This window comes from Pecten maximus, chromosome 18, assembly GCF_902652985.1.
Source record: "Pecten maximus chromosome 18, xPecMax1.1, whole genome shotgun sequence".
Classification (NCBI taxonomy): Eukaryota; Metazoa; Mollusca; class Bivalvia; order Pectinida; family Pectinidae; genus Pecten; species Pecten maximus.
In genome coordinates this window covers 28,735,543-28,758,054 of record NC_047032.1, presented here as the reverse complement: position 1 = coordinate 28,758,054, position 22,512 = coordinate 28,735,543, and the positions used below count along the sequence as shown (strand labels likewise).

The window sequence follows — 22,512 nt, the reverse complement described above, 5'->3', positions numbered from 1 at the left end:
GGTAAATTGTTGATGGTAGGTGATACAGGTATATTGTTGATGTAGGTGATACAGGTATATTGTTGATGGTACAATGTAGGTGATACAGGTATATTGTTGATGTAGGTGATACAGGTATATTGTTGTGTAGGTGATACAGGTACATTGTTGTGTAGGTGATACAGGTATATTGTTGATGGTAGGTGATACAGGTATATTGTTGATGGTAGGTGATACAGGTATATTGTTGATGGTAGGTGATACAGATATATTGTTGTGTAGGTGATACAGGTATATTGTTGATGGTAGGTGATACAGGTATATTGTTGATGGTAGGTGATACAGGTATATTGTTGATGTAGGTGATACAGGTATATTGTTGATGGTAGGTGATACAGGTATATTGTTGATGGTAGGTGATACAGGTATATTGTTGATGTAGGTGATACAGGTATATTGTTGTGTAGGTGATACAGGTATATTGTTGATGGTAGGTGATACAGGTATATTGTTGTGTAGGTGATACAGGTATATTGTTGATGGTAGGTGATACAGGTATATTGTTGATGTAGGTGATACAGGTATATTGTTGATGTAGGTGATACAGGTTTATTGTTGATGGTAGGTGATACAGGTATATTGTTGATGGTAGGTGATACAGGTATATTATTGATGAAGGTGATACAGGTATTATTATAGGGATACACTGGACAGAGCTCTAACAATCAAAATCCCCCTGGGTCCGATATCAAAATTCATATGTACACTATACACCATCTAAACCATTGGCGTTTGAATATTTGATAGTCAGGGGCTTTTAATCATATTCATTTAGATATACATTATGGAACGTCACTAGATTAAAATCAGCGTGTGAGTTCAACTGCTGAAATGACGTCATATTAATTAACGATACGGACGTGGTACCGGGACAGTGAAGTGTAAATTCCTTTAAAACTAATATTTGTTTTAATTCGCTATTAAGTTTGTTTAATAGAAATCCTAAAAGTATTAACCATATGTAGACGAAGAGTGATGACGTACATTTCGGCAAGTTCTGTGGTAGACTTGCACAAGTCCCTATTTGTCAAAGACAAAATATTGTACAAAATATCAAAAAATATAAATATAAGGATTGAATAAAGTTATGTTGAGGTGTATGGGGGTATAAACCTCAATAGGTCTTGAGACAAATTTTATGAACTATTTCGCAGTTCATAAAATTTGTCTGAAGACCTATTGAGGTTTATACCCCCATACACCTCAACATGACTTTATTCAACCTTAATTGTATAGGATGTACGTGTATAGATTCGTATGTTGAGACTATTTCTGTCTCCATACTCTGACGGCCGTGGCCAAGTTACTCTGACGGCCGTGGCCAGGTTACCCTGACGGCCGTGGCCAAGTTACTCTGACGGCCGTGGCCAAGTTACTCTGACGGCCGTGGCCAGGTTACTCTGACGGCCGTGGCCAGGTTACTCTGACGGCCGTGGCCAAGTTACTCTGACGGCCGTGGCCATGTTACTCTGACGGCCGTGGCCAAGTTACTCTGACGGCCGTGGCCAGGTTACCCTGACGGCCGTGGCCAGGTTACTCTGACGGCCGTGGCCAAGTTACTCTGACGGCCGTGGGCAGGTTACTTTCTTTCGTTTGATCAAATCAGTATCCGGCACTGGCTATCGATATACCACCGACAGGTATTTGAGTCTTGCCAGAAAACTTAATATATTCAAACGCATTCAGCTGTTTACCGTAAAAGGTAATTATGTTGACACGACCGTTAATCGCTAGTACATGGCCCCACACCTGTATAGAGACAACTGTGGTTTGCAATACGTACCATTCACAAAACGGATTTCCGAATAAAAATCAATTAATGCAAATATTTCACGTCACAGTAGAGTGCTCGGCCGTCTTCGGCGAAGTCATTGATCCGTAACAGAGAAGTTTTGAATAATGCCGTGATATATTTACAGGCGTGTTTTCTTCTATTTGTATACAACCAGCCAAAAACGTGACAACTTATACGTCACCGGCCACAGAGGGGGCGGCTACTATCCCACGTGCAGGCAGGGTAATAATAACATTTGTTGTTGTGCATATCATCTGCCTTGGATTGATACATACTGTGTTCGCATTAGTAACTTAGGGTGACTGTGACTGGCTGTAATAACAGTTACACTTATCACCGGATATGTCTTCTTACATTGGAGTTAATGATGTTCCTGGTTATGTTGTACCAGTCGTACTTATCACAGTGTCCCTATACTGGCTGTGGAAGAGGGAGATGGCGCGTGTTCCAGGCCCAAGGGGTCTACCTATTATCGGAAACATCCCTCAAGTGACTGGCGGAGGGTTCGATCAGAAGCTACAACGGTTTAGGGATAGATATGGAAATCTTTTCCGGCTCAAACTGGGCGAGATGACTACTATTTTTGTGTTTGGACTTAAGAATATTGAGCAGGTTTTACTTGGACGAGAAGAGAACTTTAATATACGACCTAACTGGCTCTATATACCTGATAAGGTCATTCAGAAAAAAGGTGAGATAATTGTTGTCTTGTCTGTCCTTTATACATTATCTTGTCCGTCCTTTATACATGATCTTGTCTGTCCTTTATACATCATCTTGTCTGTCCTTTATACATCATCTTGTCTGTCCTTTATAAATTGTCTTGTCTGTCCTTTACACATTATCTTGTCTGTCCTTTATACATGATCTTGTCTGTCCTTTATACATGATCTTGTCTGTCCTTTATACATGATCTTGTCTGTCCTTTATACATGATCTTGTCTGTCCTTTATACATGATCTTGTCTGTCCTTTATACATGATCTTGTCTGTCCTTTATACATGATCTTGTCTGTCCTTTATACATTGTCTTGTCTGTCCTTTATACATTGTCTTGTCTGTCCTTTATACATGATCTTGTCTGTCCTTTATACATGATCTTGTCTGTCCTTTATACATCGTCTTGTCTGTCCTTTATACATTGTCTTGTCTGTCCTTTATACATGATCTTGTCTGTCCTTTATACATCATCTTGTCTGTCCTTTATACATTGTCTTGTCTGTCCTTTATACATGATCTTGTCTGTCCTTTATACATGATCTTGTCTGTCCTTTATACATGATCTTGTCTGTCCTTTATACATGATCTTGTCTGTCCTTTATACATGATCTTGTCTGTCCTTTATACATCATCTTGTCTGTCCTTTATACATGGTCTTGTCTGTCCTTTATACATCATCTTGTCTGTCCTTTATACATGATCTTGTCTGTCCTTTATACATTATCTTGTCTGTCCTTTATACATGATCTTGTCTGTCCTTTATACATTATCTTGTCTGTCCTTTATACATGATCTTGTCTGTCCTTTATACATGATCTTGTCTGTCCTTTATACATGATCTTGTCTGTCCTTTATACATGATCTTGTCTGTCCTTTATACATTATCTTGTCTGTCCTTTATACATTATCTTGTCTGTCCTTTATACATTATCTTGTCTGTCCTTTATACATGATCTTGTCTGTCCTTTATACATTGTCTTGTCTGTCCTTTATACATGATCTTGTCTGTCCTTTATACATTGTCTTGTCCGTCCTTTATACATGATCTTGTCTGTCCTTTATACATTGTCTTGTCTGTCCTTTATACATGATCTTGTCTGTCCTTTATACATTGTCTTGTCTGTCCTTTATACATGATCTTGTCTGTCCTTTATACATGATCTTGTCTGTCCTTTATACATTGTCTTGTCTGTCCTTTATACATGATCTTGTCTGTCCTTTATATATGATCTTGTCTGTCCTTTATACATTGTCTTGTCTGTCCTTTATACATGATCTTGTCTGTCCTTTATACACCATCTTGTCTGTCCTTTATACATCATCTTATCTGTCCTTTATACATGATCTTGTCTGTCCTTTATACATTGTCTTGTCTGTCCTTTATACATGATCTTGTCTGTCCTTTATACACGATCTTGTCTGTCCTTTATACATTGTCTTGTCTGTCCTTTATACATCATCTTGTCTGTCCTTTATACATTGTCTTGTCTGTCCTTTATACATTATCTTGTCTGTCCTTTATACATGATCTTGTCTGTCCTTTATACATTATCTTGTCTGTCCTTTATACATGATCTTGTCTGTCCTTTATACATGATCTTGTCTGTCCTTTATACATTGTCTTGTCTGTCCTTTATACACCATCTTGTCTGTCCTTTATACATTGTCTTGTCTGTCCTTTATACATTGTCTTGTCTGTCCTTTATACATGATCTTGTCTGTCCTTTATACATGATCTTGTCTGTCCTTTATACATTATCTTGTCTGTCCTTCATACATTGTCTTGTCTGTCCTTTATACACCATCTTGTCTGTCCTTTATACATTGTCTTGTCTGTCCTTTATACATTGTCTTGTCTGTCCTTTATACATGATCTTGTCTGTCCTTTATACATGATCTTGTCTGTCCTTTATACATTATCTTGTCTGTCCTTCATACATTGTCTTGTCTTGAACAACTCGCATGGCAATATGTGATGTGTCATGTTCGTTTTATGAGGATAACGATGATAAAGGTATAAATTTAGATATTAGCGTATTGCATACAAATGTATATGTTGTATATATACGTTAATCATGCCCCATGGTGCTGATGCATGCGGTGCTGACTAAAAAAGTGTGTTGCTTGTATGGATATAATAATGCTAACATTATGAAAAAAAGATAGAAATACATGATATGACATTTATACATTAAATAGCGATACACTGCCGCGCCGAGTCGACTTAAGGTACATGTCCACACTTCTGACATAAAATCACCGTTTAGATTTATACGAAGCGACTACGTAGAGTCTATGCCCAGGGCTACTGAGACAACACTCTCAGTGAATCCTATTGTAACACCGTCATACTGGCTTCCAAACAGGTTTTGCTGGTGAGGTACTCAAAAAATGGGTGATCAAAAAATCATTGACACATGTACCTACCCCCTCTGAAGTGGTCTGTAGGATAGGTGAGTTTGCAACACTGAAAGTCAAAATCTAAGATGTATTTTTAGAATTCAGGCATAGGAGTGCGATGTACCTCTGTAAATGCCATATGGTTATCCATAGAAAAGTATAATATCGTGTCTGTTACCTGTTTTGAGATAGCTTTTTTTTTTGAAGTTTCTACTTATCCTCGCAGTAAACGAACCAACAATTTGGTTTATTAGGAAGAGTTGGCAGGCCTTTGTGAATACAAAGTGTTCCATTTTCAAAAGAAACACAGGTAAAATCATAGCTAATCTCGCAAACACCCTGGTGTTTGATATTTACTGGAGGTCTGGTCATGAACCTTAATGAAAATACCACACCGGGGTCGACGGCCTTGACTTTCAACTATTTATATAAACTACTGTAGACTCTAGTTGTAATGCCACGCCGGCCTGATTTACAAAATGTATGTCATATTTTCCAGAAAGCTACTTCAATAAAGATCACTGGATAGCCTTCAGCGAACAAATTAGCCCAAATCTAGTCAGACTAAAATGAATCTATTGTGACTTGTTTACTGGACCGAACATTGTCCGGCTACAAACATGTAAATCACATTCCAACAAACGTTTGTGTCAGAATGTGTTCAGTTTCAATCTCAACAAACTTATTAGGGACGGTGTGTCATGTGAGGGTTATAGTCAATCAGAACACCTCGCCTCCGTTTGCGAAGAAAATGACGAGGGGTTCCGATTGGGATTACAGTTTTATTGTCAGACCACTCCGAAATGTTTTCGATAAAATCTTTTAAAGACATTTTACGATCTCATATTGACAAATACATATGGTAATTACGCCATGACGACAGATACCACTGTATTAGACTTTGTTTTGTACAAACATAAACAAAAACAAAACTATGTGTTACCTATTAGTCCCAGCAGAGACTTGTATATCAGGTATATACGTCTCTGGTCCCAGTGAAATAAATCTAAGCGAACGTATACCCCTCTAAACGTCTAGAGCCAGAGACAAACATACATAATGATTGAACATTCTCTTAGACCCTAGTAGGTTAATACAGCCTGATTTGTACGAAAACTGCATTGTAACGCTTTGTATAAAAAACAACAAACAAGCGCAATCACAATCAGGAAAAGTGGAAATGTCAAAAATAAACAATATTTTACTTGTTGTGATGCTATACCAGGCACGTAGTTGTCGTGTAAGCACATAAACCCACATGCATGTTTGTTCGTCATTTCCCTTGGTAGATGTACATGTATGTATTCACATGGTAGGTTAAGACATTTTAACATTTGACATTTGTTCTGAATAATCTAAACCTTTTGTGTCATGTATCTTACTGACCAGTGCGTTTCAAGTTTTACCCTAACTGATATTTGGATACCGTTTCCATGGAAAAGAGACACCACAGTAACACGCATATCGAGGATTGTTCAAGATAAACGTCAACCTTTTCGCTCAGGTTTTGTTCCCCATAAAGATATCTAATCATTTTCATTTTCCCATCATTGTCTATTTTAAAGATTTGCGTCAATCAATTTTGCAAAGTGGCTCACAGTTTACGTTAAAAATACAAAAACAAAAATTATAAAAGATTTTAATTCCTTCTCATAAATCAAGGCCTTCTCGGCGTATCAGGTTGGAACTGCACAAACACGTGCTTTGTATATCTTAAGAGAACCCCCCCCCCCCCCCCCCCCCAACCCCCGTGAATGATCAAATGATATTTCTCCGAAACAAGATATTAACTCTGACGTTAAATTGTATCAATTGATATTTTTGCCTTTTTTTCAATCTATAAATATTTCATGAAGGAATTCCATTAAAAATGTGAAAATACGCGGGAACTTATCAATTAAGATAAGTGCTATCCTACGGACAATGAGTTCCGGGAAAGGGATAGGACTGTTTCCAGTTCTCGCTCCTGTCTGTTCCCGACTTCTCTATTCCCCCCCCCCCCCCCCCCCCCCCCCCCCCTTTGTCAGTATAAAATGACTGGATGAAGGGTCTTACTACCGTTTCAAACTTGCGACATTTCAAGGAGACGACACTATAAAATTTCACTTTGATAACATGTTTTCATGTTTTAATACAATGAGAGCGGCTACAAGTACAGCCAGAACAAATCAAGAATTTAGTTTAACGCTTATTATGTAAATGGAATGTGGATATGAATTATTCACACAGTACGAACATGTTAGGCCGAGTTTCCTCTGGTGTCGACGCCAAACTGTGACATACAGCTGATGTCTGATCTGACGTGTTAAGGCCAAATGAAACTCAGAATATTCCCTTCAATGCATGTGCCATACATATACATAATAAGTACTTCCGCTATTTTTATTATTATATACTATATCATTGTAACATATCCTGTTTTTAATAATAACCACTCAAGCCTGGCCGAATTACACAATTCTATTTATATTGTTTATTTCGATGTGGAGGTTATGTGCAGTTTGAACAGTGTTATTTAATACTCGTTACATACATAGAGAATCAACATCACAATAAGTACAATAATGCTCACAGTTGATGAAATAGATACATCTATAAACTTATTATGGAGAACAAACAGTGGACAATATTAATCGGATAAATTCATATTTTTTTAAACATGACCTGGCAGATCATAATTATATTCATACTACAATATGTATATCGATAAAATTCTGAGCCCGGCGTCCAAGTGCCTGCGCTTTCACTTCCTCAAGTAGATATAAATTCAACACCATGCACGGATACGTTAATTATCTTCCTTGTTTGTTTATTATAACATCTGTCCTTTTCAACTGCATTTCTTTTTTTCAAAACCACGATGATTAAATCAATATCCGGGTTTCGACGGAAACTCTAAATGCAAAGTCCATGTCAACCGGTTATGGCATTATATACACGTGTCCTTGACGTTACATACTTCACCTTGATCATCTGAATCGTTCGGTATTCTGTATCAGAGTAGAATTCAAATTCATTTAATTCTCTTTTCACATATTGACATGATGTATAGAGAAAAAACATATTTTTAATATAATATATACAATTAAAGTAGTGTTCGTAGTGTATACACGCAATTAGCTGATATCTAGTACCAAATTTCCAATATCACTCCTTCGCTTCCTCGACCTAAACGCAAAGGAGGGAAACACGATGGCGAAGAAGCGGAAAACACGATGACGAAGGAGCGAAGGAGCGAAAAACACAATTCGTTCCTTCGCGTTTAGGTGGAAGTACGAGGGAGCGATATTGGAAATTTGTCCCTAACGGAACACCATAGATATCCCTGGGTTAATGTGCACATGCACAGCGTAATGTTGAAATAAAAGTATCGATTAAATCTTATTCTATTGCAAAAATAAATAAATAAATAATTCTAAGAAAATGCCCTATTCAATAAATTGCACTTAATTTGTTATTTTGAATTTGTTGATAGCTTGTCAACTATTGTTTAGTATAAATCATTGCGTACAGCCGTCGCTATATGTGTGTATTGAATAAAAAAAACCCTCGTAAAACCCGTAATCATTTTGTCATCGAAATGGAGCACTCATGTGAAACTAATGCCGTCAGCAAGTATCGTGCCAAATCGACTGAAACAGGTGAACGACCTGTGGTACAATGTACGAGGTATTTAGGTCCCTGATGTAGATACATGTATGCTTGTAATTTTTTTAACTGATATGCCGGAAGGGAAAGTCACCATAGTCGTTGTTCGGTCCGTCAACAACCTAGCATTGCGTATTGATATTAGGTAATAGTTTTATTGGGAGAAGCCCAAACAAATTTTTACGATAAGTGGTGACCTTGACCAATATTCAAGATCAAAATGGTCAATTGTGTCTTGTGTGAACCGAAACAAAATGGCCGTTAGGAAATTACCTCAACTGCTATCCAAGGTCACTGATATGGGATGCTAAAGCATTCAAGAAACTTCTGACACAAACGCGTAGGGTCAAGATATATTGGGTATGTAGATCATATGGTCAAGATATTGGGTATGTAGATCATATGGTCAAGATATTGGGTATGTAGATCAGTAGCTATTACCATATATTTTGTCGGTTGGAAAGATTTGTCATTGACCAATACATGTATATAGGTTACAGTTTTTCGTTAAGACACTGAAATGACTTCTGATGAACCAAGCAACTAGAGGCATGCTATATCACGTACATTGCCTATACTTACAAAGTACATGTACGTGTAATGAAATGACATTTTAATTTATTCAAAGCCACAGTATTTTAAATTGTAAAATGGAAATTGCCTTGATAGATACAGTTGTATCTAGAGTAATCCTAGTTGGAAAGTCCCTGGGTAGAAACGCTAAAGTTTTCCAACAAGGTCAATCATTAGTCCCTTACCGATGGAAACCGGGATACTCTAGGTTCACGTCCGTCTTGTACATATGTACGCCAAAGTTTGTCCCTGCTCTCGCGGCTTCATTCCTTGAGAGATTTCGATCAAACTTCACACAGTTATAGAGGTCCATGGGGGCATATATATATAGCAATACCCAGCACACTTGTTTAGTTTGAAGCGTTAAACTGTACGCATCGTAGCTCTAGGTGGATTTAAAGAAGTTCGATTTGACCCAGGTAAACTATATGTACGCCTTTCCTTATGTCCCCTTGTTTATACGTCTAGGAAATGTAACGAGATATTTTTATGATTTCAGAAGTTACTTACATTGAATCAGGTAGTTGTAACATAATTCGTTAATTGGTTCAGGTCTGATTTGGACGAATGGCGAGATGTGGCAAAGAATGAGAGACCTCCTGACAACAACACAGACCTCCCCGGACACCGGTCAGCATACAGAGAAACAAATATTGGCTGAAGTGCATCACGTGGTCAAGCTTTTGAGTGCAGAAACTGACCCCGGGAAAACCGGAATTGACCCCGGGAAAACCGGAATTGACCCCAGGAAAACCGGAATTGACCCCAATTGTCTGTTTAGCGCTTCCACATTCAACATTTTGTCGTCGTTTGTATTTGGACAGCGGTAAGTTATACCCCGGCACTCCCATAGAGTAAATATGATACATAAGGGGATCAAGTTGATAAGGTGTAAGGGGAGATAACCTTTATATATTGTTTGTACTTTCACTTTCGGTTTTGATGTATTGTAACTCTCCTGAAAAGGAGACACTTTCTGAAGACGAGATAAAAAGAAAACATCTGAAAGCTGTACATGTGTTTGTTTGCTATTGTACAAGCTCACAGTCTACTGCTTATCGGTTAGCAGAACCAGAGTATTGGTGACTATAAAATCCTACCTCCCAACATATATGTATACTTTACATGTACATAATTTGGCCACCAACATTTTAGCGCAGTTAAACATTATCGCAGATTCACATATTGAGGAATAGGCATGCCAACATTATTTTTTATAGAAACAGTAGATAAAGAAATGCTTCTTGGGCGAAAAACGCTTAAATAATATTACCGCTAAAATTCATGTATGTACGTTTACAATTCCACGCTAACGGTGTCATGACGTACAACACCTTGGAGATGTATGTGTAAAATAAGGAAATGTCTCAAAATTCATATTTAACTACTACTAGTAATACAAATTAATCCAAAAACCCTTGAAAATGTTAAAATATATAATATCGACAAACTGTGAAATTTATAGTCATTTTGATCGCGGATTTTACTGTATGTGTTACATAATTCGTGGATTCGAACATCTTTGGTCATACCCACCAACACTGTGGCCGACTTAGCAAAAATTGAGAAGTGTTTTAGATGTCCGTTATCCTTACATATTATAGACAATTGATCATATTGTTCCATGGTCGGGTTATTTTCCTTGAAGGACTGCATTATCATATAGAAAAAAAGAGAAAACAAGAAATATCTTTAAAAACGATAAGCGGCATAGATAATCTAGTTTTTAATGCTGGTGGTTATAATGTAAAACTGCAGATGAAATAAATCAACGAGCTAATCTGTTTCGGCGCGTATAACAAAATTATATCAGTTTGAATCATTTTTGGTGATAATAAGACTGCATTTGAATCAGGAATATAATTTTATTAATGTGTCATTTGAAAAGATACATCCACTTATTCAGCTTACATTCAATCTGAACTTTGTTTCGTTTTGAACTGCATATCTGCATTTTGCATTTACCGCTACATTGACCAATCACATACTTCATCTTGACCAGTAACGCCACCTGTCGCGTCATATCCGGGGCCAAAAGAATATTATACAGCTATGCCGAAAAAATTATCGTTTGCCCGGATGTAAAATTCATCGACGCCCAGGTGTAAGCACCGGCGCCCGGTCATTACGATTGGACCCGGAAAAATAGCGTAAACATATGATTTATTGTCAGTACATATGTACCTAAAAGTTGACAATGCAAATTAAAAAAACAACAACTTCCATTTCACAAATTAAAATGTTTCCTTAGATACGATGACCGGAGCATACTGTAATAATAGGGGGTTATCTCAGAAACGATTTCTGAATACTGAAACTATGTGTTTAAAAAAAAAAAAATCTCAATTATAACTTGCACTGTCAGCTTTAACATACATCTGTATAAGATTTATATTATCTAAACAATTAGAGACAACAAGACTAATGTGTACATATATTTGAGGCTCTAGCAATGTGCTTTTGTTTAGACTTCCTTAAGAATTGCAAAGAAGTTCGTTTGTAAATTTACCGTACGAAAAGTATAAATAAAGAACAGTCTATAACTAGTGGAGGAAGTAGGCGGAAAAGTATTACATGAGTACATGTAATTTGAAGACATTTGACCTGTTAACGACGAGGAAAACATCCACACATGCTATGTATTTTAGCTCCTCGGGACGAAGTCCTTCGGCGCTATTAACTCCGGCGTAACCATCGTCCGTGTATTTTTTAAAAGTTTAACCTAAGCCATATTATATTAACCATACCGGATGTAGTTTTTATATTTGACGTGGGTGTTCTTTGTAACATCAGCTTTCTCCAGCGGACTTGCTGACTTCGACCGAGACCTTTAACCTTCTTAAAAAAAATTTAGCTAATTCTGAATTTCAACCCACTCGGCGAGCTATACTATCAGAAATGTCTATTGTTGTATAACTCGTTTTTATCAGAGGATTTACACGCATAAATGTCTATTGTTGTATTGACAATCTATTGTTATATTGACAGTCTATTATTATATTGGCAGTCTATTGTTGTATTGACAGTCTATCGTTGTATTGACGGTCTATTGTTTTATTGACAGCCTATTGTTTTATTGACAATCTGTTGTTTTATTGACAATCTATTGTTATATTGACAGCCTAGTGTTTTGACAGTATATTGTTGTATTGACAGTCTATTCTTTTATTGACAGTCTATTGTTGTATTGACAGTCTATTGTTGTATTGACAGTCTATTGTTGTATTGACGGTCTATTGTTGTATTGACAATCTGTTGTTTTATTGACAATGTGTTGTTTTATTGACAGTCTATTAATGTTTTGACAGTCTAATGTTTTATTGACAGTATATTGTTGTATTGACAGCCTTTTGTTGTACTGACAGTATATTGTTGTACTGACAGTCTATTGTATTGACAGTCTATTGTTGTATTGACGGTATATTGTTGTATTGACAATCTATTGTATTGCCAGTCTATTGTTGTATTGACAATCTGTTGTTTTATTGACAATGTGTTGTTTTATTGACAGTCTATTAATGTTTTGACAGTCTAATGTTTTATTGACAGTATATTGTTGTATTGACAGCCTTTTGTTGTACTGACAGTCTATTGTTGTACTGACAGTCTATTGTATTGCCAGTTTATTGTTGTATTGACAGTCTATTGTTGTATTGACAGCCTATTGTTGTACTGACAGTCTATTGTATTGCCAGTTTATTGTTGTATTGACGGTATATTGTTGTATTGACGGTCTATTGTTGTATTGACAGTCTATTGTTGTATTGACCGTCTATTGTTCCATTGACAGTCTATTGTTTTATTGACAGTCTATTGTTATATTGACGGTCTATTGTTGTATTGGCAGTCTAGTGTTGTATTGACAGTCTATTGTTGTATTGACGGTCTTTTGTTGTATTGACGGTATATTGTTGTATTGACAATATATTGTATTGACAGTCTATTGTTGTATTGACAATCTGTTGTTTTATTGACAATGTGTTGTTTTATTGACAGTCTAATAATGTTTTGACAGTATTGTTTTATTGACAGTCTATTGTTATATTGGCAGTCTATTGTTGTATTGACAGCCTATTGTTGTACTGACAGTCTATTGTATTGCCAGTTTATTGTTGTATTGACGGTATATTGTTGTATTGACGGTCTATTGTTGTATTGACAGTCTATTGTTGTATTGACCGTCTTTTGTTAAATTGACAGTCTATTGTTTTATTGACAGTCTATTGTTATATTGACAGTCTATTGTTATATTGATCTTATTGTTATATTGACGGTCTATTGTTGTATTGGCAGTCTAGTGTTGTATTGACAGTCTATTGTTGTATTGACGGTCTTTTGTTGTATTGACAGTCTATTGTTGTATTGACAGTCTAGTGTTGTACTGACAGTCTATTGTTGTATTGACAGTCTATTGTTGTATTGACGGTCTTTTGTTGTATTGACAGTCTATTGTTGTATTGACGGTCTATTGTTGTATTGACCGTCTATTGTTGTATTGGCAGTCTATTGTTGTATTGACCGTCTATTGTTGTATTGACAGTCTATTGTTTTATTGACCGTCTATTGTTGTATTGACAGTCTATTGTTGTATTGACAGTCTATTGTTGTATTGACGGTCTATTGTTATATTGACGGTCTATTGTTGTATTGACAGTCTATTGTTGTATTGACAATCTATTGTTTTATTGACCGTCTATTGTATTGACAGTCTATTGTATTGACAGTCTATTGTTGTATTGACAGTCTATTGTTGTATTGACGGTCTATTGTTGTATTGACGGTCTATTGCTGTATTGACGGTCTATTGTTATATTGACAGTCTATTGTTGTATTGACCGGTTATTGTTGTATTGACAGTCTATTGTTGTATTGACAGCCTATTGTTGTACTGACAGTCTATTGTATTGACAGTCTATTGTTGTATTGACGTTATATTGTTGTATTGACGGTATATTGTTGTATTGACAGTCTATTGTTGTTTTGACGGTATATTGTTATTTTGAGAGTCTATTGTTATATTGATCTTATTGTTATATTGACGGTCTATTGTTGTATTGACAGTCTATTGTTTTATTGACAATCTATTGTTATATTGACAGTCTATTGTTATATTGATCTTATTGTTATATTGACGGTCTATTGTTGTATTGACAGTCTATTGTTATATTGACAATCTGTTGGTGTATTGACAGCCTATTATTGTATTGACAGTCTATTGTTGTATTGACAGTCTATTGTTGTATTAACAGTCTATTGTTGTATTGACTGTCTATCGTTGTATTGACAATCTGTTGTTGTATTGACAGTCTATTGTTGTATTGACAATCTGTTGGTGTATTGACAATCTGTTGGTGTATTGACGGTCTATTTATTATATTGACGGTCTATTATTGTATTGACAATCTGTTGTTTTATTGACAATCTATTGTTTTATTGACAGTCTATTGTTGTTTTGATCTTATTGTTATATTGACGGTCTATTATTATATTGGCAGTCTATTGTTGTATTGACAGTCTATCGTTGTATTGACAGTCTATCGTTGTATTGACGGTCTATTGTTTTATTGACAGCCTATTGTATTGACAATCTGTTGTATTGACAGTATATTGTTGTGTTGACTGTCTATTGTTGTATTGACTGTCTATTGTTATATTGGCAGTCTATTGTTGTATTGACGGTCTATTGTTGTATTGACAGGTTTGATGTGACGGAGAAAGATTACAGCTTACTCAAGGATGGTATTGCGGATCTTACTGAGAGAAACAAGACTCAGAATCCCGTCAACATGTTTCCAAGTTTAGGGGCCTGTATGAGACGAAAGGTAGGCTGAATTGTAAACCGTTGATGACGTAATTTTCACACGGAGGAATGTTACAAAATGGCCCCTTCTATACCAAACATAACAAATGTGTTACTATGGCGGTAAGATTTGTACCTTCGTTTTCATTTATGTTTTTTTTTCAGAGAGACGAAGCTATTGTAAAGGAAAATGACCTTTTCACTATTTTAAAGAAATATCTGACTTCCCACGAAAACAATTGTCATGAGAACGTGCCACGTGACCTGATGGATACCTACATACAGCAGACCAAACAGGAAAACGATACCGATAAATTAAACACAGGTAAAAAATAACCTTACATCCAAACGATCAAAATCATGTCACATATACACGGAGTAGCTAACCATTTGTTATTGCTCCTCTACTAATTGTCGGGGACACTGACTCGGTTTATAGAGTGTGAAAATGGTCTGAGGTAAAGGGGATATCACTCACTTTTATTATACATCATGGAAAATAACGCTTGGAGATGTTTGGTTTTATCATCAACAAAATAAAAATGGTTCTCACCATAAGTTCAAGGTCTTCTTTGGAGTGCCATTTCTCTAAAATATATGCCGCAGAATTATTGACATCTTCCACGATCCATTGTACTGATACCGGAATGTCATGTCGCAGGCATATTGACATGACATCTCCCGCGGCTCATTGGCCTGCTACTAGAATGTCATGTCGCAGGCATATTGACATGACATCTCCCGCGGCTCATTGACCAGCTACTAGAATGTCATGTCGCAGCATACATGCATTTTCGTGATATCACTCGTGGTCCATTGACCTGACACCATGATGTCATGTCGCAGGCATATTTGCCTAACATCTCTCACGGTCCATTTACCTGATATTAGAATATGATGTTCGCAGGCATATTGACATGACATCTCTTGAGGTCCATCGACCTTACACTAAAATGTCATGTCGCAGGCAGACATGTATTTGCGTAACATCTCTCGTGGTCCATTGTACTGATACCAAGATTAGTCTATTGTTTCTCCGTTTACCTATTTAGGGGGCATCAAGTACGTTTTGATTGACTGGTATGTAGAGCCAGGATATAGAACCTTCAGCCTTCCGTACAACCCATGTTGTCAAATACCGTACAGTGTATCTTGTTGGGATTCATACTTTGAACTTTAAGGGTTGTATGACTTGGTCCATGTGACGTGGGTTTGAACCACATTTGCATATTTGCAATCATATCCAGGGTATGATTGATTTGAAGACATAATCAATCGCGATATTAATAGAAAGTGTCAATAAGTATGTATGGCGGTCATTGCTTATCGTACATATTTCAGAGAACAACTTCTTGAGGTCCATCCTCGACATGTACATATATGGGTCCGAGATGACCACGTCACTGCTGCTATGGACGATCGTGTACCTCGTCAGGTACCCGGATGTTCAACGAAAATGTCATGAGGAAATGGATTCAGTAAGCGTTTTACATGCAATTCTTTGACTTGTACACCAACAATAATTACACAAATTTATTGTTATATCAACAATGTGAATGAAAAGACACAATTCCATCAACAATGTGAATGAAAAGACACAATTCCATCAATTTTGTCAGACGCACTTCCTGTATAAATCCTATTTCTTGTTGTTTTATACACACTTCCTGTGATATAAATCCTACTTCGTGTTATGTGATACACACTTCCTGTGATATAAATCCTATTTCCTGTTGTTTTATACACACTTCCTGTGATATAAGTCCTACTTCCTGTTATGTTATACACACTTCCTGTGATATAAGTCCTACTTCCTGTTATGTTATACACACTTCCTGTGATATAAATCCTACTTCGTGTTATGTTATACGCACTTCCTGTGATATAAGTCCTACTTCCTGTTATGTGATACACACCTCCTATGACATAATTCCTACTTCCTGTTATGTTATACACACTTCCTGTGATATAAGTCCTACTTCCGGTTGTGTTATACTTCTGACTTTGATATTAATCATATATCCTCTTTTGTTATGCATACATCCTCACCATTTACTGCTGAATATTCTTCAATGTCAACCTTTTGTTCGACAGGTTGTTGGAGACCGTGATCTGACGACAACAGATAGGGTCAATGGAAGTCTGCCGTACTGTGCAGCAGTAATGAGAGAGATACTCAGGATTTCTAGTCCAGGTGAGTTTTTTGCTGAGCTTTGTGGCAGTAATGAGGGTGATACTGAGTATGTGAGTTGTCTGCCGAACTGTGTGACATTATTGCAGGAGATATTGGGGAAATCTACTCCGGGTGAGGTGTCTGCCGAACTGTGTGACAATATTAATGAAACAGATAATGGAGATATCTAGTCTAGGTGAGTCTTACACAAAATATAACAAGGCGAGTTCGTTTTGGCGACTGACCTAACAGTCGGTACCCTATAGAATACAAAGAACTTTTAAAATGTTAAGTAACAAACGCTAATTGCAAAAAATAATTCTGAAGATAAATGGATGATTCATAAATACTATTCAGTCAGCAATACCACCCGAACCTGAGGATTGTTTTGATTGGTGAAGTTTTGTTTAACGTCCTATCAATATAATTTGTACCTATGATCATTTAAAGATGGTCTACCCTGTGTGCGAGATGCTTGTGTGTGGTGAATGTTTGCGTGCTTAAGGAGACTGTTTATTTTAGTGTATGTCTGCTTGTGGTAGCTTGGAACTGATAATGGTAAAAATCATAAGATTCCTAATTTAGTCGCCCTTTACGATCATCCCTACCTAAGAACCTAGACACACAGGAAATATGTTAATCGCCGGTATGATCGGTGGCCATTTTCAGCAAGGAACCATAATCATTGTATGGTGTGGTGACTCAAATTGACTTGCTTAGAAACCATATTGTAAGTTAGAACAACGACAGTTAAATTTGACCTTTTGACCTCAAAGAATCTTCTTTCAAAGAAGAAGGAACTAGTGTCATTATGGGGACAACACAATCAATATATGATAGGCTTCAATAAAATGGTGTCAGATGCAATTCTTCAATTTATGATTATTCTAGAGTTGACAGTTTGGATCGAAAGTACTAACCGGTGACTCATAAATATGATCATTTTCATCTCAATAATCGTTTGCTTTAACACAAGAAGAAATTGATATCTTGCAAATAAAATTCGCTATAGAAACACAAAGCAAAAATATCAAAGTTGAAACAGTATTATATAAAGCTTAGCTACGGACTTGAGAGCTATGTTTGAATCACCTGGTTATGACGTAATGTTTTGTTTTGAAATTGAAAAACCTGTAGTAACTTAGAGAACATGATATTTACAAGGTTTCTTAAATTACAAGACGTACATTTTGTAATAACACCGTGGACAATGTTGACTCTGTGCCACCGAACAGCTACAGTTACGACTAAACATTGCTCGATATTTTATTGAATGGACTCGTTTTTTTGTCAGTGAATTTTACAGTGTTACTCTAGCTTTCTGGATTCAAATGACTGTTATATTAGAAATAATGGCTGGTTTCCGCTCCTGTCAGTTTAGCATTGTTATATTAGAAATGATGGCTGGTTTCCGTTCCTGTCAGTTTGGCATTGTTATATTAGAAATGATGGCTGGTTTCCGCTCCTGTCAGTTTAGCATTGTTATATTAGAAATGATGGCTGGTTTCCGTTCCTGTCAGTTTGGCATTGTTATATTAGAAATGATGGCTGGTTTCCGCTCCTGTCAGTTTAGCATATTTGACTGTTACATCACACATTGACGATCTTTATCCATACCTGTCAGTTCGGCCATTTTTACTGTTATATTTGTAAAATGAAGGTTGAGATTATGTGCAGTTCACATGGCTTTTCTCTCCTCTCTTTGAAAACGTTTTTCAGGCAGGTTTGTAAATTTATAAATGGCCGAATTGGTATAGATGAGGACAAGACAAGTCATTTGTTCAATCACCAAAGCAAAAAATCATTGCTGTGAAAATATTGGTTCAGAAGAATGGTCATTACACTGTTGATCTCGTTGATATTGACATAGTTTACATGATAGGTATGTACATTCTGTACATGCTTTGTTGCTACATACACAGTAAAACCTGTTATTGATGTGACAAAGCATGTGATATGAAGAGAGTTTTGCTTTTCTGGACACATGCGCAGAGCACCAATCAATTTTGATTGAGATTGTAGCAAAAATGCATTAATTGTAACTCAAGAAATTTACTGTCACTACTGACAGTCGACGAAAAATGGTTGTACTTATTTGAACCCAAAGGATAAAGAATTGACACATGTTGGCTCCGATACCGTTCTTAAGAGGGGAACTATCAATACCAGGTTTTTATATAAACAAAATGCTTAAAATGAAATGAAAAAAAATTCCCAGCGCCTTTTGCTCGTTTCCTTTGCGGGAACAAAATGCGCTCATCTTACAAGTATGCGTCCAGAAGCGCCCTGGGTGCTGCAATATTCCAGTGATAAGACAGTGAGGCTATCAAAGCGTTAACGTCATAAATGCCGATGGTTGATACTTTGAGAGATTATCATAGCGGAATACAACGATATAAGTCATATATCTGATTCATAGCATGAATGATATACTGTATTAATTGATCCCTGTACCGACCTAGGATCAGTCGCTCAAAAAGTGATTACCTTAATCGCTTGATTTGTGGCAAGCTTATCCCTCATTTACTTCCAAACCTCTGTATCTATATTCCTTAAAATAAGGAGGGAGGAAGAGACTGACAAGTGTTTTAGTTTCACAAAATTTTGTCAGGTTTGTTTAACAGAATTGATTTTATCAGGATTTGAAAATTGTTATTCAACTGTAAAATGGAGGTCTATGTATTTTGTTAACATTGTTTGTTCTGGTACAGGTACATAAAACACAGATATTTAGTCTAGATATGACATTATCTGGGTGCTACTGTATCAAACGGTAGGAGAAATAATCTATAAACTTACACCAAATGTCAGTCTGGGGTGAGATGTTATAATCTATAAACTTACACTGAATGTCAGTCTGGGGTGAGATGTTATAATCTATAAACTTACACTGAATGTCAGTCTGGGGTGAGATGTTATAATCTATAAACTGACACTGAATGTCAGTCTGGGGTGAGATGTTATAATCTATAAACTTACACTAAATGTCAGTCTGGGGTGAGATGTTATAATCTATAAACTTACACTAAATGTCAGTCTGGGGTGAGATGTTATAATCTATAAACTTACACTAAATGTCAGTCTGGGGTGAGATGTTATAATCTATAAACTTACACTAAATGTCAGTCTGGGGTGAGATGTTATAATCTATAAACTTACACTAAATGTCAGTCTGGGGTGAGATGTTATAATCTATAAACTTACACTAAATGTCAGTCTGGGGTGAGATGTTATAATCTATAAACTTACACTGAATGTCAGTCTGGGGTGAGATGTTATAATCTATAAACTTACACTGAATGTCAGTCTGGGGTGAGATGTTATAATCTATAAACTTACACTAAATGTCCGTCTGGGGTGAGATGTTATAATCTATAAACTGACACCAAATGTCAGTCTGGGGTGAGATGTTATAATCTATAAACTTACACTGAATGTCAGTCTGGGGTGAGATGTTATAATCTATAAACTGACACTGAATGTCAGTCTGGGGTGAGATGTTATAATCTATAAACTGACACTGAATGTCAGTCTGGGGTGAGATGTTATAATCTATAAACTTACACTGAATGTCAGTCTGGGGTGAGATGTTATAATCTATAAACTTACACCAAATGTCAGTCTGGGGGACAAAGTTTAACTCCACACATTGCAGAATGATATTAACTTCTCGTATCTCTAACAAAGCCCACCATGTTGTGTTTACATAATTTCATTATTTTTTCAGTAGTTTTTTTCATCTAACCTGTTACTATTATTAGTATTATTATGACTTCATCAACGGTTAACCTATTACTTGGTCAGTCGCTGAGATAAAACCCTACTGATTATTTCTATTTCTTTAGCGGTCATGACAACGCTACACTCCAATAAAAAGAGTTCCATTGTGGGCGGTCACCTGATCCCTGAACGTTCATTAGTCGTCTGTGACCTTCACAATCCTCGATTCGACGAGACAGTTTGGGAAAACCCATCTGAGTTTCAACCTGAGCGATTCCTAGTAAAGCTGAGCGAAGAACAAGAACGAGTTGCTTCCCTTTCGTTTGGTCTAGGTACGTATTGTGTGATCCTGTATTATCACACAAGGAAACAGGACCATACTATCTCCTACATGTTCGCGTTTCAGAATTTTTATGTCAATATCACTGTTACTATTTTTAGCCGGTAGGGTACATGAATGGTTATAACAACTCACAGTGTGTTTGTTTGACTTGTTTTTTTTTGTGTATAACAGGTATGTGGTTAATTAAGTACTTACTTTAAACTAGGTAACAATAATCTTTGTGATATGATAAACTTAACAGTCATATTTCCTTACGTTCGTTTATTCATTTCTGGTGTTACTAAATATAGTGTTAAATTCTGAATAGGATTTATTGTGTGTTTAATCATGCCTGTCAAAACAAAAAACGAAAAAACAAAAATGAAAACGCATGCAATTCGTCTTGATGTTTTAGGTCCGAGATGTTGTCCCGCACGAAAATTAGTGGACACTGCGCACTTCGTATACTGCATGAACCTCATACGTCACTTCCACATCAGCTATTTTGACAGAAGTAAACAAATACCTCTGACGTCAGACTATAAAGGGGTATCCCTCAAACCCACCCCGTTCAGGGTAGTATTCATACCGAGAGAGTTTCCAGGAAGTGTCAGCTGAGTAGCTCATAACAAATCAGGACACTATATATTGGTATTTTTATTTGTATTATCATCAGTTCAATTAAGGTTTCTCTTCATGGGAAAAAATAATAGAACTGCATTCATTGTATTTCAGAACTGTTTAACTATAGACCACATTCGTATTGATTTTACTAATTAATCAATTTAAAGAGATAACAGAACCACCATCTTAATTACATACTGTAATTGGAATGTACCAATGTCATCTTTTTATATTTTGCGAAAAATAAAGATTACATGTTTGTTTTGTGATTGTTTAAAAACTTACCAGGCTTAACAAAAATACGTCACTTGATCGAGGACCAATTGTTCTAAAGAGAGATGAGGGGAAAAGTTGGATCTTGTTTGGGAAAAACACTTGATGATTTTTTTCTTCTTTTTTTTTCAAACCAATCATCCATTTTCATGCAGACTGCTTCAAAATGTCAAAAATGTGGGAAACAATGATTTATCATGGTTCTTTGTTTCACATTAATGAACCTGTAGTCTATCTTATGTTAAAAAATAATTGATATTACATGAGAATGGGTTGTTGGTTACGCTGTTGTCTTCTCCTGAAGAATAAGGTAGGGGATTCTTTTATAATTTAAACCAAGAAACAAATATGAGATGAGGGGCTTTTTTTACTTCAAAGCAGATAGGGGTGGGCTTGAGAACTATTTTCTTTTTGCCTTACGCGACA

At 36.3% G+C, this 22,512-nt stretch overlaps 1 protein-coding gene across 1 annotated transcript; it reads left to right on the top strand.

Annotated features, from left to right (window-relative positions):
- Nucleotides 1-1,976: 1,976 nt before the first annotated feature.
- Nucleotides 1,977-22,073, top strand: LOC117316774 (cytochrome P450 2B1-like). Its single transcript, XM_033871545.1, has 8 exons — nt 1,977-2,525; nt 9,727-10,000; nt 14,873-14,996; nt 15,140-15,299; nt 16,316-16,452; nt 17,069-17,168; nt 20,993-21,199; nt 21,605-22,073. The coding sequence occupies exons 1-8, from the start codon at nt 2,177-2,179 to the stop codon at nt 21,805-21,807; spliced, it is 1,554 nt and encodes a 517-aa protein (XP_033727436.1). The 5' UTR covers nt 1,977-2,176; the 3' UTR covers nt 21,808-22,073.
- The last annotated feature ends 439 nt before the right edge of the window (nt 22,074-22,512 follow it).